Source organism: Silurus meridionalis, chromosome 13 (assembly GCF_014805685.1).
Source record: "Silurus meridionalis isolate SWU-2019-XX chromosome 13, ASM1480568v1, whole genome shotgun sequence".
Taxonomy (NCBI): Eukaryota; Metazoa; Chordata; class Actinopteri; order Siluriformes; family Siluridae; genus Silurus; species Silurus meridionalis.
The window spans coordinates 14,688,150-14,714,314 of record NC_060896.1 but is presented as its reverse complement, the minus strand read 5'-3'; the positions used below and the strand labels follow the sequence as shown (position 1 = coordinate 14,714,314).

Sequence of the window (26,165 nt, the reverse complement as noted above, 5' to 3'; positions counted from 1 at the left end):
ACAGGAAGAGCATAGTTCATGCTTACACACATAGACAAGTGCATACTGACAAAAGTATTGGCAGAATAATCTAGAATAAAGGATGTCCTCATTTGTTCCCACCTACATCCACAGATGTCCATCAAATCCCTCATTTATGTGTAGTCGCTGCTCTGAGGGTCAGAGGAATCACGATAATAGACAGAGAATTGGACATCTAAAAACATGATTTTGACTGCATTTTACTGTCTGCTTGACTAGCAGCTCAAACTCAAACACACACTCGTGCAAACACGCCTCCCTACACACAGTCACGCCACACACAGTACCATAAATGGAGCACTTTCTTTCAACCGATTCATTGAAACCAAAGGACCTTGTGCACAGAAAATGGAGGAAAATATACACAATACACACAACAAAAAAATGCTTTAAAAAAAGAAATTTATTCATTTATTTTCACTGTTCAAGCTAAAAATATTTGACTACACCTGATAACATCGCATTTGCACATATTCACACAAACACTGACACACAGGCACAAGCACTGGTGCAAATTCAGGTCCAACACTGTGACACTAATTCAGTGAATTACATCAATATACAGATCCATCTTTCCTAATAATATCAAGATGTCAGAGGAAAATGTTATATATATATATATATATATATATATATATATATATATATATATATATATATATATATATATATATATATATAAATGAAAGAGGCGAAGAGCTAGACAGAGAAAAAGCCTCCTTGATGTGGAAACATTAATAATTAAGACAATAAAGCAGTCACACCAAGAGAACCTAGCCATAATTACTGAAAAGAGACCATGCCCTGTTCTGACACACACACACACACACACACACACACACACACACACACACACACACACCACACACACACACACACACACACATATATATATATATATATATATATATATATATATATATATATATATATATATATATATATATATATATATATATATATGCACATTCTTGCAAATACACACCACCCAGCTGGGAATCACACACAGCACCTTCAAAAATGGCAATGAAAAACACACCCAAAATGTCTCTAACCACCACAGCCCCATTTCTCTCTTCCTCTACATTTCTATTCATCCAAATTTCTTTCTACCCATGTTATAAAATTATTTGGTAGCAAATGAAAAACAATAAGTAGAATAATAATAAGAAAAAGGAATTACAGAGACTGAGCCTGAAGCTGCATGCATGCTCCATACACACATGCACACACACACATGCAGCCTTGGCTGCTGCTGCGGTGGCTGCTTGCAACAACCTGAGTGCCGCCATCTCCCTCTCTCCATCCCTCCCCCTTCTCTGTTCCTCCATCATCCCCCATCTCACTCCATCCCTCTCTTGCCTCCGTCTCACTCCATCCCTCTTCTGCCTACATTCTACCTTCTCCATTCTTTCCATCCCTTTCAGCCAAGCTCCCACTGCTTGCAGCCGATCAGGTCTTCCCCCATTTCCTACTCTCTCTGTCCTTTTTCTCTACTCATTCACCCCATTATCCCCCTGTACCTGCGGCTTGCTGGGTGGCTGCCTGTAGTGGCGATTGGGTCGGGGTCTGGAGCGAGTGTAGTGCCTCAGCGTGTGGCCTTCGCTGGGCAGGTCCATAGGGGGCTGAGGAGGCGAGGGCTCAGAACGCCGCGGCTCTCTGTTGCTTCGAGCGGCCACAGGACCAGCGCCACTGCCACCAAACTCCACCTCCCTCCCCAGCTGGGTGTGGCCTGTGGTGACGGACAGGCCCATCGCCAATGACAACACCCCTCCTCCTCCTCCTCCTCCTCCTCCTCCGCCTCCTGACTCTCTGTCTCCCTCCATCTCCTGCTGGGACTGCGCATTCGCTCGCGCCTGCTGCTCGCCTTCCGTCTCCAGAAGACCTGCAGAGATGGTAAGAGAAGGAAAAATAGACATGGAGTGGCAGAAAGAGAGAGAGAGAGAGAGAGAGAGAGAGAGAGAGAGAGAGAGAGAGAGAGAGAGAGAGGAATAAAAAGCAACAACAAAGATAGTGAGAGACGTATGCCAGAAATCAGTCCTGTTATTTGTGAATCCATAGAGGAGATGAAGAAAACAGGACAGAGGTGATTGGTGTAGAGCCTTAAAAAGGCAAAAATTATCAGAAAAAATTATCAGAAAACTGGCATGGTCATGCAGCAGATGAGGACCGTAGGAGGAAAAAGAGCATGGGAGACAGGAGGAATGATTGTCATCTTTGTAAGCTAGTGGTCTCCCGTATTCTCAATAAAAGACTCGGTGAGCTGTGATTAAAGCGACTTTATTTAGCTACAGCAAGCGCCTACTCCACAAGCAGACAAGCAGAGGAAATCCCTTAACACAAATAAGGGTATACCCTATTGACACACAATAGACCATATTGATCAGCCTAGACCACTGCTAGTCTAAATCAAAATTCTTGTCAGGTTTACCAATGTTTTGCTTATGCTAATTTCCATTAGAATCACAGAAATCTATTGTGGTGACACCACAAAAATATGAAAGGGTAAGCTCACAGAGAGCTAAAAACAACAAAATAATTCAAAGCAATTCGAACTCACACGCTTCTAATCAGTTGCCTAATGTGTTACTCATTGACCCACCACCTTTGAGGTTTTCTGCAATCCACTTATATGTGATTTTGCACATAAAAGCTTTCATTGGATACAAATATTTTCCCAACCTGGATTTTTAATATTTACCACATTTCTTTTGTAATGATTGCAATTAATTAAATCATCAAGGATGTGGAATACTCTGTGTATGTGTTTAAATATGTTTTTAGGACATGTGTCTAAGGCAAATTACAATAAGACTCTTGTGTCAAACTGGATGTAAATACATTTATAAACTAGAGTATTCCACATCCTTGATTTAATTAATTGGAAGCTCATTACGCAAGCAAATGGCTGGTCAATAAATAGCCTGTCATATGTCTATAGCTGATCACAAATGTCATACTGACACACAACTGTACTAACAATAACTGTGATAATAATAAATTTTGAGAGCATGATCAAGCTCAGGCACGTCAGCATCACTCACCACTCACCAAAGGGATTTCAACTCTCTATTATTAACCTATCACTGAGCTTTTACCCAAATTAAGACCAGCAACGCACTCACCCTGCCACACAATTGTTAATCATGCACATTTCACATCCCACACAAACCCCTAAAACTGTTAGCGTCTGTGAGGATCAGTTACAGTCAAACTGCAATACGCATTGACTGACATTACATCCCAATTCTCCTGCTTGCAATATTGTCTGTTCATTGCTACCAAATATATCCCACCCCTCAAAAGGTGCCACTGTAGCAAGATTATAAAGTTTAGTCATAGCCTGTTATTGATTTTAATGCTAAGATATAAACTGATATATACAGTGGGGGAAATAATTAGTTGTTGCCCTGCTGATTTTGTGAGTTCACCCCTTACAAAGAATTGTAAGAATTGCCCATTCCAGTCTTATGCAGATCTACAATCTTATCCCTGACGTACTCTAACAGCTCTTTGGTCTTTCCCATGGTGGTGAAGAGGTTTATATGGAAGAGGTTGATTCTGTGACAGGTATCATTTATACACATAATGAGTTAGTATTAGGAGTTCTTTCCTAGTTTGGGAGCTAATTATAGTTTGTAGGAGTCAGAATTCTTGCTGGTTGGTAGGGGATCAAATACTTATTGCACTCGATTAAATAAAGATAAATGTATATATAATTATGGCAGCGGGGGGGTGCCCGAGATCTGGCTTGTGGATGAAGGGCGACGCCGGGGGAGAAAAGGGGTAAGAATTACACACCTGTTGGTGATTTGTCTAAGCAGTGTTCTCTGTGGCAGTGAGCAGGGAAAAGGATAAGAGGAGTAAGAGAAGGGCACTTGGACAGAGAGACCCCAAGTTACGTGCGTGTGCGTTTTTAAAAAGGGAAAATACACAATAAAGAGACCTGATTTGGTCCAAACTGGTCGCCGCCCTACTGGTCTTCCTTCCCCTGAACCATTTGCTTGCCTACAATAATATTAATTTATTATTTTTTATTATTAATTTAATCTTTTTTATATTCCTTCTCTCTATTAAAACAAACCTACCATAAAAATTTTGTAAAGGGGTAAATTTACTAAATCAGCAGGGGATCAAATAATTATTTCCCCCACAAACACTATCTGCCAGTACTGAGCCTGTATTAGAAAGAAAAGATGTTATAAACTCTTTAAGGGACCTACTTTTGACAGATGGGGCAGGACGGATGCTCCTGGTGCAGAAACTGTTCCTCCAGATAACAGGCACATACTATAGTCAAGAAAGAAAGAATAAACTGCAGCAAAACCAAATTTGCAACATAACAAAAGAGTACCAGTTTTTTGACTATTGCAAATGAATAAATAAATGAATCAATGAATTGATTAGTGAATTAATCACTAAATGAATGTTAACAGTGTGTTTTTTTTGTTGTTTTTTTACACTGTACATGTGTGGTTCTATACAGTTGATATGCCCACCAAGCATATATTTTTTGTTCAGATTTTGTTTGTTACATCATGTGCATATAAAAGTTTCTATTTCTAGCTAAAAATTAAGGGAACCTTTGCATAATGTATTAATAAAGAGTAGAGCAAACTAATATTCACTACTTTACATTGTTTTGTTATCAATTTGAGTACATGTATCTGAATTATTGTACAGTGTCATTTAGTTACTGTTTTTTTTCGAGCGGCACTGCTCCTGCTTGACTAGAACTAATTTTCCAGGACAAAAATTTTTTACCAGAAGCATGAAATAAATAATTAAGCCATGTCCTTTGCATGGCGATATGGTCAATCACAGGGGCTTTTTCTTAATTGCAGAATTACTACAAACCTAGAAACACTTAACATATCAGCCACTGAATCATTATATCTAACATGAATTTCAGAAAGTGCTTGTTACTAATATTCTTAACCTTTGATAAATATATGTTGCATAATTATTTCTTCAGTGTATATGTGTGTAAAAGAGACATTAATTTGGACAATGGGACCTGTGTCCTAACTGACCTCGTCAGTAGGGAACACTTGCTCCACCACTCTCAGCTGTGGGACATTGGTCTTGCTGTTTACAGGCTGGGAATACTCTTTTAAATGCTTCTCCTGAAATGAGCAATTTTACATTTGACACCTGCACACACACATATGCATGCACACACTGCAAGGTAAACTGTATACATTTACAAAATTGAACACACCAGCCTTTGCTGTGCCACTGACAAGTCCTGCATAACTTCCTCGATGATACTCTCCACCAGAGAAACACTGACTGACAGTTTCAGTTCACTGAGAGAAGAAAGAAGGGGTGGAGGATAGATGGCGAGTACAAAAAAGACAACATGCACAGATAAGCGTTATTACTCAGAGCAAAACTGAGATGAGAAACATAACAGGATGACAGTTATTTTAATCCAAAAGCAGCAAGCGCAATGCATAATTAGAAGACTGCCAGGGTTCTTGAAGCTGCAAGATAATGAAACTAGGTTAAACTGCTTGAAGTCTATGTTTAACAGTATACATTACAATAAAAGCAAGCTGCAAGATGATGAGGCTGACGGTTTAAAATGACTTTCAAAATGAATTCTTGCCAAACACTTTCTATGTTAGTAAAATAAATGATCAAGTTCAGAAATCAATGTATTCCAACTTAAACAGTGAACAATCACGTGACATTATTTTACATAAGTGAAAATTTTGCCCCTTATTTTATATTTGATAATCCATCATTGTCTCAGTAAATAATACAATTACAATCACAAATAATCTTTTTCCTCCAATTTTGAAATAAAATATTAATGATCACTTTTCCCCTTCCTTTTTACATCTTTTTCATGCTGTATTGTTTAAGCCTACTGTACATTATGTATAACTAATTGCAACGAAGTATTCAAGCTCTTAAGGAACACAAAGAGCATGACCGATTTTGACCTTAAAAATCCTAACTGCTAAAACCACTACACAGAATGTAAACACAAGAAGATTGTAATCTCCAGACTCCATGCACTAAAAGCAATAAACAGTGATATCTAATGTAACAGCTGTATTGTGTGGTGTTATGGGGCTTAACATCGATGCTGCACCCCAGTAGCACCACATACCCTTTACTCTTCACTACCATGCCCCTCCTCCCCCATCACCTTACTCTTGGATGCACTGCTCATAATACACCTTATGCACACAATAATACTCACAATTGCACTACAATAACCACATATGTTGCACATGCTGTATATAATAGCCTTCTTTTTGCACTCTTAATAACATTTTGCACATGTACAGTATAAAACCATCATAAACAATGTATATGTATAATATCTTTACTGTATACTTTACTTGCTCATTTCATTTTGTTCATCTGTCATTATTTATATGCATCGTATTCTTACCAACCTGTACAAACAAATATTTTACACTGCTACCAATTCACTTTTAATTAGATGCTAATTGCATTTCGTTGCCTTGTACCGTAACTTGTGCAATGACCACAAAGTTGAATCTAATCAAATCTAATAAATACACACAGACAATGTTGATGAGCTCTTCATGAACGCTTTTCTCTCTTTTCCTCTTTTTTTTTTTTTTATTTGTTACCAAGAATACTAAAAGGTCGCTGCTCAATTACAACTCAACATATTTCCTTATTGTTTTGTACAACAGATTCATATTAACTAAAAAGTCAATTTCGAATAATACAAAGTATTAACAAAAAAAAAATTATCTTCTTACATTTCTCCATTACATTATTTTCAAGCTTTAGCAAAACACTAATCAAACTATAATTACTAGGCATCAATCTTCAAATTCTTAGTCTTATCATTAATTTAAACATAGTTGCCTAGTAATTATAGTTTGAATTTAAATTACTATGGATAATGATTCATTTTATGGGTAGAAGTTTTATGTCATGCATTTTCTAAAATGTGCCTGTGTAAAGGAAAAGAACAAAACAACTCTGCATAAATGTCTCACCCTGCTGATCCTTAGAGCTTTAATATTACATATAAAATCAGCTATTCCTGTAATTACTGTGTGTGTGTTACCTGAGCTTTTCTATGATGCTGCTCTCTGCCTGCTGTACAATGTTCTGGACAAAATGGGCAGCCTGTCGTGTTTTGTTGGCCACACGATTGGCCAGTTGCTCGCTCACACTTGTCCTCTGGACGACCCGAGGGCAGGCGGATTGTGCAGCCTGCAGCATGGCCTGAGCCTGCTCCTGCCCAACACATCACAAACCGACACACATCTCAGAACAGACCAATCAGCAACATACCCAACTACATGGGAAATTTTTTTCTCAAAAAAATTGCTGTTTCCAGCAACTGCAATAAATGTTAAGACAAGTGTTATGTTAATGGTATAAACAGCTTTTATGCTCTACCTGGATTTCTTCAGTCAAATCACTGGTTATGGCTTTGGCAGTGTCATCCAGAATGTGCTTCACCATTACACCAGCAGAGGGCGACCTTCCCAACTCATAGATTCTGGGTAGAAACTAGTTCATCGAGGCTCACGTTAAACCTCCACACATGATAAATTCTTACACTAAAGAAATAGGAGTGATATTATAGGTATAATCATACTATAAGTGCTGTCCTGGCATGCTGGAGTGCTTCCTCTGCAGACAGGATGTCGCTCTGAACTTCTTGGATGTTGTAACAGGCCAGAGGCCTCATGGTCTCCTGTAGCCTCTGGCAAAAGTTCTGCACTAGCTAAAGAGATTGAGATCATTAAAAATATAAAATTATAAAAAATACTGTGGAAGAGAATTTGGTCTACAATGTGGTTTAAAGGTCTTAGTACATAAAAGTGTCTAAGTGTATAACGTAATATATATTTACTATATACATACTGTATATTTTTTATAGTGACATATGTGGTCAGTCAGGACCCATTGTCTTGTCTAGCTCAGTTTAACCCCAAAATATTAAGCCAATTCCTGAGGTGAATTGACTTTCATAGTCGGGTTAGGGTTTAAGTTAATGTAACATTGGGTTACTAGATCCAATCTGCTTTAGGTTGCAAGCAATGTTAATAAAAATAACCCCAAAAAAATGCAAGTTAAATTTCTGTTCATTGTAAAAAAAAAAAATTTAAAGATAATCAAAATCAGGCACTGCCGATGTAGATTTGGACTTTATTCAATGGTAAATTGTTCCTCTCTTACTATTTAACTCTTATTTCTATACTGTGTGAACTGTGAAAGTTGAACCTGTTCTGAGCGGCTGGTTTTGAGACCCTGCTGGAGAGTCAGCATTTGGTCTGAAGAAATGCACAGTTTTTGGCTATTCCTCCATAAGTATGTCTGGATCTGGAACACACATACAAACACACACACTACACTGGACTGCATGTATCTCTTGTGTTTATGGTATACATCAAGTGATCGTTCTTTACTAACCTTCCTCATTGCCTCTTCAGTCTTCTCTGGGTTGGTGCGGTAAGACTGAGTCATATCACTCATGGGTATAGACATGTGCTGTAGTGTTGTGTTCCTACACACACACACACACACACACACACACACACAATTTTAACCGATTTAATAATCAAACACAAACCTCCAGTTTATCTACAGATGTAAAACCAATAAACACACACCTTTCCAGAGCGTTAGCTACATCCATAAAACCTGAGGCAGTCACATTGTTTCTGTCCCAAACCAGTGTTCTGTGTCCAAAACAACAACAGCATTGTATTAGTACAATAAACACAGGTATCCATAGCACTTCATTAAACTGGTGGGTAATTTTCAGAAGCCAGCATTGTTAAGTATGAATGGATAACATATACAATAAGATCAAAGCTAATAAGATGTTTACTTGAGTTTGGTGTTGATAATCAAAGCTTTAGCTAGCATCTTTGCACCAGTGTCTCCAATAAAGTTTCCACTGATATCAATTTTTGAGAGGCTGGAGTTGCTGCCCAGGCTGTTGATGAGGATCGTGGTGCCTGTCTTTAGTTTGGAGTCACTCACTGACAAAGACTCCAATGGCTGGGAAAACAGAAACAGGGATTTAATCTGGTATTTCTGACAGCCTGACCACTGATGACCAGATTTATTCAAGAAATATTAATATTCTGTTACACACAGTTACAACACATAACTCATTTCCTTTTTTGATTATCATACACAAATGGTGCTTCCACTGAACCGTAACAAAAAGGCATTTAAAAGGCCAATTTTTGCATGTTAGGCCACAAGACTTTGATGACAATTGATAAACCCGCAGTTGGCATTTGACAGATGACTAATGGAGAGAAAGATAGAAGAAGGGGACAAGGCCAGCTGTAGCACAGTCAGTCTTAAGAATAGATGGATAATTAACAAGGGCGGTATGCCTCAGAGAAAAGGGATTGTAGGTGATTAAAACTCCTGCCTTGCTGAAAGGAGGAGGGGTTGGCATCCCTTAGGACTCCTACAGGCTTTCTGGTGTTGCACATACTCATGACACCTCCTACATAAGCATACAAATTAAGCAGCTTCAGTTGTCTGTTATTATGTACAGACTACACTGTTAGAATCTTATGACCTTTAAACACAGCTAAGAAGTGGGGCAATAACAGTGATTATTATTAGCACTATGGGCATCCACAATATAAGTCAGCAGCATTATGAATCAATCTGAATCTCCTTTTCCAAAACTGCAACCATCCCACAGATAATAACGGCTGCATGCTGTTGTATGTGATGAAGTGTTTCTTGCGGTGAACAGATCCATTACTCACACATTCCTCCTCCTGGATGAGCTGCACAATTCGGTGAAGCACATCTGTCAGAGCCCTGAGAGATAATTAGCCAAGAGGAGACGATAACAATAAATGAGATTTTTGAATGAGAAGCAGCATGAATAAATGTGTAAACAAAGTGACAGAGAATGAGTGGGTGAATCAACAAGATTACAGTGAGATTCCAATACATTACAGTAGGTGTTTAATAAAAGACCTCACCGAGACTTCATGGCAAAGTTGCGTCCAAGGGCCAGGTGACGTATTGAGTGACTGCGACCGATAGAAAGCACTAGAGTCACCATGTCATTCTCAAAACCTGTGGGCCAAACATGTAAATTGGCTTTTTGCAATAACATAAATAACAGTATAATTAGTTTTAATCATCACTTGATGGACATGCATGTATGTGCACATATCAGAATTCTAAGTCACAAATCAATCATTTTGTGCCATTCAGAATCACCTAATTTCTAATCATGCACTTCCGGAAATAATTTCATACACAGGAAATCTTGCCTGTATGATTTCTGATTTCTCTGACACTGAGGTCATACCCTATTCTTGTTATAAGTGTTGCTTAGTCATAAACACTCTGCATTTACATATAGCTCTCTGCCTAATGTTTAAGATACAGGCATTTCACACAAGTTTTTATGTAGGTACTAAATAGTTCATAATAATTACTATTAGTAGTCAAATATGTATCCATCTATGCCAAAGGAATTCCTGCTCCAGAACCGGTATGTACAAACAAAGCCAACTGATTTTGCAACAGTACCATCAGTGACTCCATGCTGAGCTGGAGAATCCCTTTGCCTCGTAAATATCTAATATATTCAAAATATTTATATTTAGCATGTGAGAGACATGCTCACAAACCACACTGTAACAGATGTAAAGGAAGCCATAGCTCTCTTTTTCTCTAGAATAAGAATAACTTTGAGGAGAAGGGAAAAATGCACATGCATAAAAATACAGAAAATAGGAGCTAAAATTTTAAATAAAGGAAAGACAAGAATTTGGAGGTTGTACCGTTGTCAGACAGATCCAGGCTGCATATAGCCTTTGCCTCAAAAATATGGTCCTGAATCACCTGTGCTCCACTGGATTTCAGCTGCACATAAATAACATGTTCCATCAACCCGACCAAAATGCCAGCATATTACTTTGTGTGAATGGTTTGTGTGTGTGTGTGTGTGTGTGTGTGTGTGTGCATGATTATACCTCGCAGCTGCTAATATCCAATTCCAGGTCAGATAGATAACTGTTAGTGGCCAAGCCCTGGAGTAATAACCTATTATATCAAATGCAAATATGTATGTACAATTCAGAATACATAAAACCACAATATATCTATAATATCTATAGATAAAGCTGCTACTTTACTTACTTTACTTTACTACGATACTTGGCCTATAGTACAATCAAATAAGCAATATCCCAAATCACATGTTATAATAAAATAACACATTTCAGTAGATTTGTAGGCAGGTTTCAATTAAAGGTTCAATTCGAATATCTAGGAACATCTAGGAATGGGTTTGTAATAAGACTATGACCATATAGAACAGACTATATAATGAAAAGTCTGTTTGCACTAATAACATATTTGGGATGTAACCAAATACACATACATTATTTGAAATAAGCAGATGTGTGTATTACAGACAGGAACAGGAGATGCACTGTTCAATTTTCTAAGGTTCTCAATGCTACTGAGTGAGACCTGAGATGTATAGAGGTGTGTTCGGACTGAGATCCTGCAGAGAGCAACTAAAATGCAATGTGAGTGGAAGGTTGTCACTGTCATGCTGCATGCATTATGTATTTACAGCATTCCTAGCAGATGCCTGGTTAGTAATTTGAGCCAATTCCATGTATATGAATGTAAATTAATATAAGGAGCACATACAAACAAATGTAATAACTGTGTGAGCAGGATTAAAAAGAAAAACAGTCTTGTACACATCTCTTGCAGAGACAACCAGAATTCATAGACAATGCTGACAGTTCTGATATTACTGTATCTGGAGTTTTCCAGTGTTCTTTGTGGCATAGTTGGAGGTATTCCATTTAATTTATACTCAACAAACAAAAAACACAGACAAATATATAAATGAAATACAGACACCAATATTTGTTGCATTAAACAAATATAAATACAGTGTGATTGTACTCTACCTCTACTGTATACAGAAAATGATGGTTGTCTCATTTATAATAGAAGTTAGATATCTGGTACCTCAGGGCTTCTGGAAGCAGTCTAGTTCCAGACAGTCCAACATACTTCAGCTCCATGCTCTTTGTGAAAAAGTCCCTCACGCTTCGTGTTACCTCGCGTACCTTCCTACAACAGACATCCTGCCTCAGCTTTGTGCATGTGTTCATAACACAATACAACACAACAAAGAAGCACTTGTCTATGATCAGTTTAGTTACTAGGATCAGTCTAATTAGAGAAGCGAGCTCATGTGGATGTGCATGTGGAGGTTTTCTAGTTGTGCTAATCTTACCTATGTGAGAAAGTGTTCCTGGAGAGGTTGAGGTGAGTTAAAGTAGTGTAGCAACCAGCTGAGAGAGACACAAAAAGCTTAAGAAAGAAAAACAGAAAGAAATATGGATTTAGGACATAACTGTCACATGCTTTCTTCCTGACATGAAAAGAAAGTATGCAGGAAAAATGTGAAGACTGTGAGATTTTACTCACGGTGTCCAAAGGGCAGTCGGTAGAGCTAAGGTCCAGATGGGACACAACGTTGGGGGCTGACAGAAAATTGAAAAGATTCTAGAAGGAAAAGAGGCCAGAGCTTAAAGACTGTATCCAAAAATATTTGACACAACAAAAAAAGTGTCAAAATTGCTTTTTGAATACCTTTTAATTATAGTTTATCTGTTTCCCCTAAATATCTAACAGCATGTGCTAGACTTATTCTCAAATAAAGACAATTCCTTTGGAACAGGGGTCATTCTTTATCGATGTTAAAAACATCTAAGGGATTCATTTTAGGAACACAGAATGGCAAAAGAATTCTGTTGACTGAATTTACTTTCGGATAAATTATTCTGCCTGTCAACAACACTAGAGTAAAACAGGAGAAAGATGTAATCACCAGAGACTTTTTTCAGCCAAACCAGGCTAATTAACATACTTCTATACACAGTCAAAATGAGAAAGAAATATCCTAAATTAATGTACAATGAGATGCCACATTTCTCTTTGTTTCTTACCATGGCATCCTCTGTAGCTAGACATCCTGCATTCCCACTCAGGTCCAGATGTGTTAGTGACTTGGAGAAAGATTTGTTCTGGTGGAGCACCTGAGCAATACTGCCCAGTCCTACCAGATAACCAGAACGAAAGACTTAAACATCCTAAGCATGTTTGTATCATAATGTTGATAACATCACACAGCATCACACATGCTGAAATTCTAACTTGACTCCTAAAAATCTGTGAATTTGGTGTATATTCATCAGAAGATAAAACATGTATGAAATAAATCTTCCATTAAGAAAGCCCTACTGGCTTTGCATGTGTTGGGAAAACTGTGTGATCTTTGTCATATATATTGGTATACATTTTTCAGGCCTGAGGTACCTTTAGGTGATAGAGAGACTTTGGACAGATAGAGCTGACTGAGACCAGAAGACAGCCGTGCCCAGATCTGACTAAGTGCCATTACACCTAAGAGAAACGGAGAAAGACAAGAAGGAATGGAAATAAGGAAAATAAAGATAATCAAATATTATTGTCATAAACAATTAAATTACCAATTTGGGAGAATGGGAGAACGAGTTAATGATTTTCATTTTGAACAGTTAGGAAGACTGTACAATATCATAGAAAAGTACTACTAACACTATTCATCTACAAACTACATCATGAGAATGTAAAAGAGTAGGACAGCATGCTTGTATGTGTTGATCAGTTCACACTACAGCACCAAATGCTTTACATTTGTGAAGATACAAAAGAAGCACACAAATACCTTTATCCTCTAAGGCGTTAGATGACAGGTTGATGGCACGCAGTGCAGAGGACGGCTGTTCATGAAGGGCACAGGCCATCTTTACAGCAAAATCCCTTCAGCATAATTCAGAGACAGAACGAGAATGCAAATATCTATTTGACATCTAATAGTAAGAATAGGTATTTTTGCATTAGTCTTAAAATGACATTTATCAGAATATACCCTCAGTGGTATGAACTGTATGGAGATATTTTCAGTAGTCTGCGAATAAGTTAAATTCCTATGTTAGTACCAGCATTTTTATTTTTTCTGGAGAGCCAGTTTGCACTCACATTTTAAGTCCACTGGCCTCCAGACTCAATTCCTGAAGAGCTGTGGACCTGCTAATGAGGTAGATCACTTGCTCCTGAACATCTAGTGTCTACACACACACACACACACAAGCGCAATGAAAAGGAAAAATTACTTCATTCTAACATATGATCTAACAATAAGGCTGTTTAACACACAGGGGGGATATGGAACACTTTTACTTTCTTTTCACAACTACTATCTCTCTTACCAAACAGACCACAAACTCAACTACTACAAACCCGATTCCAAAAAAGTTGGGACACTGTACAAATTGTGAAAAGAAAAGGAATGAAATAATTTACTGATGTTAAACTTGAACTCACAATTGAATATAGATAACATATCAAATGTTAAAAGTGAGACATTTTTAAATGTCATGCCAAATACTGGCTCACTTTGGATTTCATGAGAGCTACACATTCCAAAAAAGTTGGGACAGGTAGCAATAAGAGGCCGGAAAAATTAAATTTACATATAAGGAACAGCTGGAGAACCAATTTGCAACTTATTAGGACAATTGGCAACATGATTGGGTATAAAAAAGAGCCTCTCAGAGTGGCAGTGTCTCTCAGAAGTCAAGGTGGGCAGAGGATCACCAATTCCCCAAATGCTGCAGCGAAAAATAGTGGAGCAATATCAGAAAGGAGTTTCTCAGAGAAAAATTGCAAAGAGATTGAAGTTATCATCATCTACAGTGCATAATATCATCCAAAGATTCGGAGAATCTGGAACAATCTCTGTGCGTAAGGGTCAAGGCCGGAAAAACCATACTGGATGCCCGTGATCTTCGCCACACTGGTTTTCAATAACAATGGCTGATATCCAAGTTTACCAGTTTAAAATCTTTGCTGTAGATCTTGGTGAACCATTGGTTGAAGGACAGAGCACCTACAGCCAATGCCAGATCTCTAAGTGAGATAATCACAGTAAATGAATCATTTATGTAAATATATGAAACAAAAAAAAAATTATGTTAGCAACATTAAACAAACCGAAACAGACACATTCACTGATCTGAATGCTGACACATACTGATAGGACAGCATAGGATCATACTAGATATATTATAAAATCCATAACAAGCTCACAAAGCCTTTTACCTGCTCTCTAAATGACTGAAGTCCAAAAGGTTGAATTCCCGACAATTCTGAACATGGTAGATATTGTTGACATCCTACACAGCAATGGCAAGAATCATTAACAACAAAGTTCTAAGCAATGAGATTATTGTTATGTTTGAAACTTTATTAAACAATGAACTGCTCTGACCCACTGGACTTCCTCGCGACACGGGAAGTCGTTGAAGTCACAAAGCGCGGCGTATGTGTCTGAGAATCCCCCTACAATAACCCACCAAGAAGAATGCCGGCAATTGCAAAAACGTAAACGGTGTAGGACAATGAGGTTAGCCATTAAGCAGGTTATGTAACATTATCAGAATTACTTCATCATTTGTGTATTAAAAACAGCTCCAATATCATAACACATGAAACATCAGCATGTTCTATTATTTTTCAGAGGGGTTTCATGAGAATATGATCTCAAATTAATTTATACATACTGTACATTATTACAATGTTATACAAAGATTAAAATGATGATTCTACAGACCACATGGCCTCTGAGCCCCATTCAGCTGCTCTTCAACTTTAGAAGTCAGACCCCACAACCTCTCCTGAAGATCAGGAGGAACTTTCTTTAATAGTTTCCTAACAAACAAAAAGAAGAGAGCAATATGATCCCCAAAATGTCACTACTCATAAATACAGGAAATGCTGTGACTAGATTCAGCATGAGTCACTAACCCTTATTGATTAATATTTTCCAATATGGAGCACTGTTATTTTCTACTAAAAATACACAACTGATTCTCCAGTCATGGTTTGGGTACTATATGGAAAGTATATCCAGCATGCAGCCTACAGAAGTGTTTTAAAATTTCTATCAACAAATATGTTTTGGTGCTTTTCTGAAGAATACCATACCTTCAAAAATTTCTTGTGGGAAAGAATATACATAAAAAAAAATATATATACATTTGTAATGTTTATTTTTTTACTATGAGAAGTGCTTATTTAAGTACTTTTAGAAGTGGTAGGTCTTTAAATGTTATTCATGTCCACCAGTACAAATGACAAGCAATGACCGAAACAAAAACGTTATCATGTTTCATCTGGAGGAAGTCATGAGCTATAGTGTGATAAGATACAGACAAAGGCCAATGGATATGTAACATTAATGTGTAGCAAAGATACAATAGTAAAGCAATGCAGTTTGAAGGCATTCTCAGCCACCTGTTCTCTTCTTCTGTGCTATAAAACAATAATACGGACAGCTAAGATAATGTTTGACCTCATGATTACAAAGCATAACAAAGCTTTGAGGTCTGGTAATGTTTGCAGGCTGTTTACTCACCAAGGTGATGAATCGGGGAAGATTTTCTTGAGTGAGGCTGCCACATGACAGACCACAGCCTCCAGATCCTCCACTGACATCAGGCTGAGAGAATAAATCTGTCTGTCCGTTTCAATAGTCAACTGGTATTTACACACACAGACATACACACACAGGGAGTGAAACAATGCAAGTTAAAAATTTAACTTGCATATATCTTCAACTCTAAATCCTATATCCACAGTTGCTGATTTGGACAAAGCAGGTAAAGACACAGAGAGCAGCAGATCAGTGACGAATTTTCTTGATGACAGCGAGCACAGAGATCCTGAGAGGTGTGTCTACATACATCACAATGACAGACCACAAACCAGCAAACATGGTTCCACTGTGAAACTAAATTTTCTCTTTATACTTTTGCCCTTTTGATAACAGAGCTGACTTGATTGCAATTTTACCCCACAGTTCTGCATAGGCAATGTTAGGCATAAACCTAAGATGTTTGTAAAAATATATTATTTAAAATAGTTCCAGTATATTCAGCTTCTTTTCATTCACTCTGGTGAGAAAAATTCAATTCAATGTATTTTTTTTGTATTGCACTTTGTATGTCTCAAAATAGCTTAACACACATATAGCAGTAATAAAACTATGTACAAATTTGTTCATTATAATTTTAAGTTTGTCTCTAAAGAGCAAGCCGGTGACAACTGTGGCAAGTAAAAACTCCCTGAGGAAGAAACCTTGAGAGGAACCAGACTCAGAAGAGGAACCAGACTCAGAAGAGAAACCATCCTCATATGGGTGGCCAACAAATGTAAATTTCATTACAATTCATCGTTGTTGAGGTGATTAAATGCAGATTAAATCTCTACAGTCACTGGTCAGAACAATAACAGCTTTAATGACATTATCCTTTTAAAAACTATAAGAAAAACAATATAGTAATACATATAATAGTACTATAGTAGCATAAACTGAAGGCTGGTTAAAATATTGAACAGGTAAGCATCATGGTTTATTCATTATAGCTCATCATACACATAAAACTATTACACATAGCCATAAAGACAGACTTAGTAAAATACAGATTTATGATCACTACTCAAGTATTTAAGTCTAGTCTGTAATTGATAGCAAATAACAAATACAGCAAGCAGAAACTTGCCATTATCCAGTATTGCAGTCAAATCACACAAAACTTTCAGTTCTTTTGTTTGTCCCTTCATGTCCTTTGTATTAAATAAAAAAAGTAACTTCTCCTCTAAAGGCATTTTCAGTAATCAGTCAATTGATGAATGAAATTGATTACATGCAATTAATCGACTATCAGTCTACAGACAAGACTAGAAAAAGATCAGCCCCAGGCTTTACTGCATACTGCAAGTGTTTTTTACTCAGAACCTCATGCTTTTCTTCTTGATTTGACAAAAGTAACAAGTATTTTATATTACATAAATATTGTATATAACATTCATTCCGTAAAAAAGTTTTACATAAACAAGTAAGTGTATACAGCACAAAATAACTGAATATAACCTTCACAGCATCAATGTTAGTTTTAATGTGAAATGCTTAATAGCCAACAACACATATGGTTTCTAAAATGATGTGTGCCATCATCCCAAACATTATAATACTAAAAGAAACCAGGGGCATATAAGTAATTTCTCACTAACAGGCTTTTGCGCATTGTGTGGGAAACAGGATATCTAAAAATATACAGTCTGAGAGTGGAGACCTCAAAACTACAAAAATTCAAAAACAATGATAAATTACGAACCCAGATGCTAAGCTAGTACTGAGACAAAGAGAGGTGGAAAAACAAGAGGGAAAAAATGTGGGTTTACCTGATCATGACTCTCAATGCTGATGGCATAGATCTCTAAAAAGTTGAAAGAGCTCTCCACCTGTGGCCAGATATTTTACACACACTGTCACACATCAATATGTATACACACTCAGAAAACATTAGGTCGTATAAGTTAATAAATTACTCTGTGTGTGTGTGTGTGTGTGTGTGTGTGTGTGTGTGTGTGTGTGTGTGTGTGTGTGTGGACAAGGAAAAGCAGAGGTTGTTGGGAGAAAAGCCAGTACTTGAAACTCAAATACAGAAGCTGAACACACTTCTGCTTCCTTACATCATTTCTCACATGTATCTCATATTTAAGTGTGCATCCTGTTTTATCTATTATAATCTTGATGTATGAATAATTATTTAAGCATGCCACTGCATGCTGCTTTTCAATAGAATTATTAGTGGACCAGCAAGCTTCCTTTGTTCTTGTGCATGTTCGGCTAACAGAAGAGATAAACAGTTGATTCAGTGTTTGCTGTGTGCCTGCTGTGTTTATCCACTTAGTGGGTTAAAGACTTTGCTAATGGTTACTGTTTTACCATTCTTTATTTCATACAAGTTCCTCATTCCTTTTCTGAAAAAAATGTAACAATGTAGTTAAATATATTTTAGAGAAAAAAAAAGAAATGCTAATATTTGAACAGACTCATTTATAGAAATAAAATCCTTTAATATAACTAATTATTTACAGACAAACAAAATAAATAAAAAAAAACAATAGCACTAGGAACCTGGAGCATTTAAGGCCACAGAGCATCAATACGAAACTATTCAATGGGGACACTGTTTAGGAATTTGTTTTAATCATGATACAGTAATTAGGCTCTTTTATTTGTTAGCCAAATCAGTCAATTTATAGTCAAAGTAACAAGACTAAGTCTCTGGCATTCAGATGATTGAAGTCATTAGCCATGGTTACATGTACACTTTTTTGTCATTACGATTAAAATCATTATGTTTGAAAGATTCGGTGGACTGTTTACATGACACCATAAATCCAATACGGTGTTTATATACCGGCGCTTTTAATCGGAATCAGTTTGTGATATGCGCACATTAGCCTATATAATGTCCCGTCAACATGGAGCTTCATTATTTCTTATACGCACAACTTTAATCTAAAGTGTTGCTCTTAATCAGGCAACAACGGATGTGGAAAAGATGGGTGCAGGAAGATGAGCTTTTTGGAGCGTCTCAATACCCCCTCCCTCTTCCGAAAAGCAGAAGCATGTGGCTGAAGGTCTGTAGTAAAGACTGGTGGGAGCGGGTTGTATTGCTGGAATTTAGTGACGTAGAATTCAGTCACTGGTCTTTCACACATTTGTGTGGACTGGTAGAGGGTTTCTGGCCCCAGAAGAAGAGACCATCAGAAATCCAATTCCCCTAATTATGCGTTTCGTGGTTGTTTTGTTCAAACTCAGAAGCTGTACAAAATACAGTGTTGTAATGAAAGTGTAAAAAATAAAAGTGTTTACACACAGTACAGAACAGTAAAAAATCTAAAGTAAAATATTTTCTGTAAGAGAAAGATAAATGGGCCGATACATTTTGTCAGGAAGGTTTATTCCACCCATCTCAAACCAATGACAACTTTAGTCTGTTTGGGCATTTTTATTCCGATATGAAACAGTTTAATTCAGTTTGGAATTTTAAACCGAATACAATGCTCCATGTAAACACACCTATTGACTATCTCAGGTGTTTTAGAGTAAGAATGGAGCTAAAGTGTGCACACTTATAAACCTGTACTGGCAAGAATAGACTAATTTTAGATCATCCATCCATAGCAGGATAATTTAATTATGAGAATCAAGCAAACTATTAAAATGTACAATATATGGACAAAAGTATTGAGACCCCTACCACATAAAGCTTTTCTAGCCATATGTGGTTCTTTATACACTATTAACACAAATTTAGACCACACACTTGAATAGATAAAATAAAATTTTCCCCTTTATGTGAACTAGGAAACCTAAACCTATTCCAGCATGACAGTACCCCTGTGCACAAAGCAAGCTCAATGAAGATATGGGTTACATGGGGTGGATTGGAAGACTGTAAGTGGTTTGCTATAAAGCTATAAACAATGGGATGAATTGGAACACTGACTGCACCCAGGCCTCCTCACCCTACATCAATATCTGAGTTGACTAACACACTTCTGGCTGAATGAGCACAAATCTCCACTTCATATAATTCTCAAATAAAAGAATTCGGTCGCCTGGCCAAACAGAGCAATCAGAGGAGAAGTTACAAAGCTCCAGAAGGACAACCACCACTGATCTGAGCTTTATTTCAGAGTGGCTTGACAGAAGTCTTTCCTCAGTGCAAAAACCTTGGGAGCCCACTTGAATGTTTACAGGCACCTGATGGACTCTCAGGCTGTGTGGAACAAGATTCTCTGCTCTGATGAAACCAATATTTTACTGTTTGGCCTCAATTCTAAACGATATCTTTGCTAATCACCTGCCCAAAACCATTCCAAAAGTAAAGCATGATGGTGGCAGCATAATGCTCTGGGAGTGTTTTTCTGCAGCAGGGACTTGGTGACTGGTCAGCCTGAGGCAAAACTAATTTGAGCAAAGTACAGTGATATCCTCATTAAAAACCTATTCCACAGTGCTCAGGAGTAAGCACACTCCAAAATCTAGTGAAACATCTTCCTGGAAGAGCAGGGGAATTATAAGAACAAATAGGGACTAAATTTGGAATGAGATAAAGTAATGTTTGTGAACATGGTGCAATTTGGAACCATTATGCAATTCTAGACAGAAGACCAAGGAGGACTAGTGGTTAGCCTGTGGTGGCACACCACAGCCTGGGTTCTGTTTCCGGCCAGAGATCAAACCCCTAGCCTCTAGAATTACAGAAGACAGTGGAAATAAATTGGAGAGGGTTTTGTCAGGCAGGACATCCAACATAAGACCTGTGACATATCAAGGTGTATAGCTCAAGATAATCTATATATCATAATAGATATATAAACTATTGCATTAGTTCCTTAGCTAATTTTGCTAATACTGTCCTGTATTCTATACAAACTATTCTAGTCTTTACTAGTCTATTGAATCAAAAAAACATTTAAGGCAGCAAATGGCAAAAGCATTTTATGTGTACATTTTTATATCTATATAATGCTACTACATTTCAATTTCCATTCAGGTAGCAAAGTTCTGTGTATGCATATTTGCACACCATGTTAATGAGATTACATTATACTTTGCACGCTTAATCTCCTGTGTTTAGGTCTGTTTGTTGTAGTTAGTTTTGTGTTATCTTTTGTTAATTTATGGTGTTCTATATTGCCCTATGGTCCAGAAAGAACGTTGTTTCATTTCACTGCATATTGTACAGTACCGCGTATGTATGAAATGACAATTGACTTGACTTGAGTTGACTTGAGCAGAAACCCTGGATCTGTGTCATGAAAGAAATATTAAAAGGCTTTGTTTAATATACATGTGCTTTGTTAAGGCCACCCTTCAGTAAAATGATCAAGAAAGCTGGCTTAATGTTAAGATGCTCACTGGACAGTTAAGAGGTCTTGATGGAAATTGATAAAACAACAGAGATCCTTTAGAAGAACATTAAGCTCTAAGTATTACAGGCAGTGTTGTGCTAGTTACTAAGAAATAGTAACTAGTTACAGTTACTAGTTACTTAATTCAAAAAGTAACTCAATTACTTTATTGATTACTTGCACCAAAAAGTAATGCGTTACTGTTAAAAGTAACGTTTTAGTTACCGGTACTTTTTTAAAGAACGTTCTTTAATGTTCCCATTAATGCCCTTATATGCATTATGGTCTATACAAACACAAAACTGACTTAAACACAAAGTAATTTTTAAATACTATTTTATTTAAGTCAGACCAGAACAAACTGAATATATCACAAGGATTTCTGAAATAAATAACAAAACAAGCTGAATAATATATTCAGAATCAAAAACTAAAGTGGCTTCTGCATAATAAAAGCTGTTGTGTTGAGCCCTTAAAAATGTTCCTTTCACAGCTTAAGTATGAAAACTATCAACAATGTAGAACATAACACCGGGTTAGCTGTTAGCTTCTAGCTTCGTCGAGGCATGGAGTTTCTGGAGGAGCTTCGACAGATTGGAGTTGCTGCTATCGCAGTAGATCCGACCTTCGAACCAGAAAGACACAGCTTACATTTGACTAAAAGGTCTTTATGCTCAACTAAATTGAAATAAAGAGCATATTTCCACTTTGAGAAACCCGTCTTGCTCTCACCTTGATGCGCCATTACTGCCGCACATACTAAAATAAACGGAAAAACGCCCACAGTGCGTCTTCTTCGTGTTTACAGTGGTTCATCCACCAATCCTACAATGCGTCGCTGCTGTAAACAGGTTAGACTGTAGTCTACACTTCAGCCAAAATGAATTTATTTAAAAAAGTAACGAACACCGCACTATACGGTAACAGTAACAGAGTTCATTTATTTAACAGCGTTACAGTAGCACGTTACTAGAAACGCCTTATTGCCCAACACTGATTACAGGAGTCCACTGTTCTTGGAAACACTATTTTGCTCTGAGACTGTTTAAGGATTAGCTCATGGAGCAAGTTCTGAACTGGAGTAGATGAACTACCACCATGCACTATGACTTTACTATCATTCTTTTTTTTCTTTTTTAAACACTGTTTACACTTTACTAATGTCTGCACTGCACTGCCAGGGTAATTCAGCTCAAGTCTGCTCTTGTATAGCAAATTTGACACCAAACTGCACTACACTGTATCAATTTCTTCTTATATCAAGAATAAATATAAAATACACATATATTTCACTAATTTTATTAACACGCGATTATTGCAGCTCGCATTTCTTTTTGACCATTTGTAATTAAAAATATAATTACATAAATATAAAAGAGGCGAAATAAAAAGCTTTGATGCAACACACCTCCTTTCTTTACTCAGATATAAACAATAAAAATAATCTTCACCATAAAATACTTTTTAATCACTCAACATTTGTTTTACTTATGCGCCAAGTCTCAAATCAGGCACCAAAATCCGCCAGGATGCACACGTCCGGCAATAAAAAACATCCGTGTGGAGACATAGCAAAAGTTCTGTTTGGTGTCCTGGTGATTTACGTAATTTGAAAGACCATAATTACTTTTTACAAGAAAATTTCTCTTCATGCATAAAGCATCCATATTTTAAGGTACAGTTAGAACAGATAAAAATGTGCGATTAAACGCGATTAAATATTTTAATCGATTGACAGCCCTAATTTTTATGTGTACTGAAAGTATGCTCACTGCTTTTCCATTCAAACCTCTCCACCACCATGGGCAAGAACAAAGAGCTGTCAATGGATTTCAGAGACAAGATTGTAGACCTGCACAAGGCTGGAATGGGCTACAAGACCATCAGCAAGAAGCTTGGTGAAAAAAAGTCCACTGTTGGGACGATAATACGAGAGTGGAAGAAACTACAAGATAAGTCAATTGCCATCGCTCTGGAGTTCCATGAAAATTCTCACCTCACGGGGTAAAGATGTTCCTGAGAAAGGTAAGGGATGAGCCCAGAATAACACAAGAGGAGCTTGTTAATGATCTCAAGAGAGCTGGGACCACAGTCACCAAGAAAACCATTGGTAACACACCAAGGTCTCTCTGCTCAAAAATGCACATGAACAGGCCCGTCTGAAGTTTGCCAATGAACACCTGAATAATTCAGTGAAGGCTTGGAAGAATGTGATGTGGTCAGATAAGACTAAAATCGAGCTCTTTGGCATCGACTCGACTCCCCATTTTAGGAGGCTGAGAAATGCAGGATATGACCCCAAGAACACATCCCAACCGTCAAACATGGAGGAGAAAACTTTCTGCTTTGGGGCTGTTTCTGTAGTAAGGGTACAGGAAGACTTCCCACATGCACTGGGCCATGCACTGTAGCATCTTGATGAGTTGACAATGCCCCAAAACATACAGCCAAGGCAAAAATCTGATGGCTTTGTAGCACATTCCAGCCTTGTGCAGGTCTACAAACTTGTCTCTGATGTCCTTTGACAGCTCTTTGGTCTTTCCCATGGTAGTGGAGAGGTTTGAATAGAAGAGGTTGATTCTGTGAGCGGTGTCTTTTATTTACAAAACGATTTGATAAATGAGTACTTTCCTAAAGGTACAGGATTAATTTGGGTGTGTGGGTGTCAGAATTGTAGCTGTATATATATTGGGGGAAATAATTATTTGATCCCCTGCTGATTTTGTACATTTAACCTCTAACAAAGAAATGAACAATCTAATATTATGGTAGGTTTGTTGTAACATAGAAATAGGATATAAAAAAAATCCAGAGAAAAAAATTAAAGAAAGGTTATCCCGTACCAACCAGCAAGAATTCTGAGTCCCAGAAAAGTGAAAGAGGAATAAATACTTTCTGAATGCACTATATACAGTATATATATATATATATATATATATATATATATATATATATATATATATATATATATATATACAGTACAGACCAAAAGTTTGGACACACCTTCTCATTCAAAGAGTTCTCTTTATTTTCATGACTATGAAAATTGTAGAGTCACACTGAAGGCATCAAAACTATGCATTAACACATGTGGAATTATATACATAAAAAGGTAACTGAAAATATGTCATATTGTAGGTTCTTCGAAGTAGGCATCAAGAGAATGCCAAGAGTGTGCAAAGCAGTAATCAAAGCAAAAGGTGGCTACTTTAAAGAACCTACAATAGTAGTAGATGGTACCATAGACCAAAAAACTTTTAGGAAATTGTTGAGTTTGAGTTTTATGTTAAAATAATGACATTAAATCTAAAATGCTAATGTAAGTACATGTAAAATGTTAGTACAGTACAGTTCTATGTACATAAAATAGCATTTCTGAGGTGGCGTCTGTTTATTACAGTTTTCCGTTTATCAAGGTGGGGTTTTGGAACGTAATGGCCATGATAAATGGGGGATATATATATATATAAAACCTAGCCATCAGTGTTGCACAAGATCTTAGTGCCGGTCCCAGGCCCGGATGAATGGGAAGGGGTTGCATTAGGAAGGGCATCCAGCGTAAAACATATGACAAATCAAATATGTGGATCACCAACCAGAATTTCATACTAGATTCAACAACCGGCACAGGTATTGTTAGCCAACATGGTACCAGTGGAAATTGGGCTACTGTTGGCCAAAGGAGGAGAAGGAGAAGAGGAAGACGTCTACAGAGACAGCAGAGAAAGGAGAAGTAGAGAAGAGTGGAGGTTCGGGAGGGCACTTTAAATGTTGGTAAACAGAGAGAGGTACTGATACGATTGAGCAGAGAAAGGTTGTTGTGTGTTCAGGAGACCAGGTGGAAAGGGAATAAGACCAGGAATATTGGAGGTGGGTTTAAACTGTTCTATTATGGTGTGAATGGAAAGAGAAATAGTGTAGGGTTGATCCTGAAGGAAGAGTACAGTAAGAGTGTAGTGGAGGTGAAGAGAATTTCTGATAGGGTGATGAACGTGAAGCTGGAAGTTGAAGAGGTGATGATAAATGTCATCAGTGCTTATGCTCCACAAGTGGGTTGTGAGATGATGGAGGATGTATCTAGGAAAGAAAGATTGGTGATTGGAGCAGACTTTAATGGGCATGTAGGTGAAGGGAACAGAGGTGATGAGGAGGTGATGGGTAGGTATGGCCTTAAGGAGAGGAATGTGGAGGGGAAGATGGTGGTATATTTTACTAACAGGATGGAAATGGCTTATTTCCACTTATTTTAAGAAGGATGATCATAGGGTGACCTATAAGATTGGAGGAAGGTG

At 37.4% G+C, this 26,165-nt stretch overlaps 1 protein-coding gene across 3 annotated transcripts in view; it reads right to left on the bottom strand.

Moving 5' to 3' along the window:
• carmil2 (capping protein regulator and myosin 1 linker 2) overlaps positions 1-26,165 on the bottom strand; it is a 51,382-nt gene that overhangs the window by 20,772 nt on the left and 4,445 nt on the right. For all 3 annotated transcript variants that reach the window (XM_046864030.1, XM_046864028.1, XM_046864029.1), the window contains exons 4-31: positions 18,343-18,402; positions 16,514-16,635; positions 15,710-15,807; positions 15,368-15,438; positions 15,199-15,272; positions 14,931-15,006; positions 14,077-14,165; positions 13,763-13,857; positions 13,372-13,458; positions 13,002-13,111; positions 12,481-12,558; positions 12,287-12,363; positions 12,016-12,120; positions 10,998-11,067; positions 10,806-10,887; positions 9,993-10,089; positions 9,771-9,825; positions 8,864-9,036; positions 8,643-8,711; positions 8,443-8,536; positions 8,254-8,352; positions 7,625-7,753; positions 7,423-7,536; positions 7,085-7,257; positions 5,243-5,330; positions 5,055-5,147; positions 4,245-4,311; positions 1,545-1,906 (exon numbers count right to left, since the gene is read on the bottom strand). In XM_046864030.1, the coding sequence (XP_046719986.1) occupies positions 1,545-1,906; positions 4,245-4,311; positions 5,055-5,147; positions 5,243-5,330; positions 7,085-7,257; positions 7,423-7,536; positions 7,625-7,753; positions 8,254-8,352; positions 8,443-8,536; positions 8,643-8,711; positions 8,864-9,036; positions 9,771-9,825; positions 9,993-10,089; positions 10,806-10,887; positions 10,998-11,067; positions 12,016-12,120; positions 12,287-12,363; positions 12,481-12,558; positions 13,002-13,111; positions 13,372-13,458; positions 13,763-13,857; positions 14,077-14,165; positions 14,931-15,006; positions 15,199-15,272; positions 15,368-15,438; positions 15,710-15,807; positions 16,514-16,635; positions 18,343-18,402 (2,907 nt within the window). The remainder of the gene's footprint in view (positions 1-1,544; positions 1,907-4,244; positions 4,312-5,054; positions 5,148-5,242; positions 5,331-7,084; positions 7,258-7,422; positions 7,537-7,624; positions 7,754-8,253; positions 8,353-8,442; positions 8,537-8,642; positions 8,712-8,863; positions 9,037-9,770; positions 9,826-9,992; positions 10,090-10,805; positions 10,888-10,997; positions 11,068-12,015; positions 12,121-12,286; positions 12,364-12,480; positions 12,559-13,001; positions 13,112-13,371; positions 13,459-13,762; positions 13,858-14,076; positions 14,166-14,930; positions 15,007-15,198; positions 15,273-15,367; positions 15,439-15,709; positions 15,808-16,513; positions 16,636-18,342; positions 18,403-26,165) is intronic.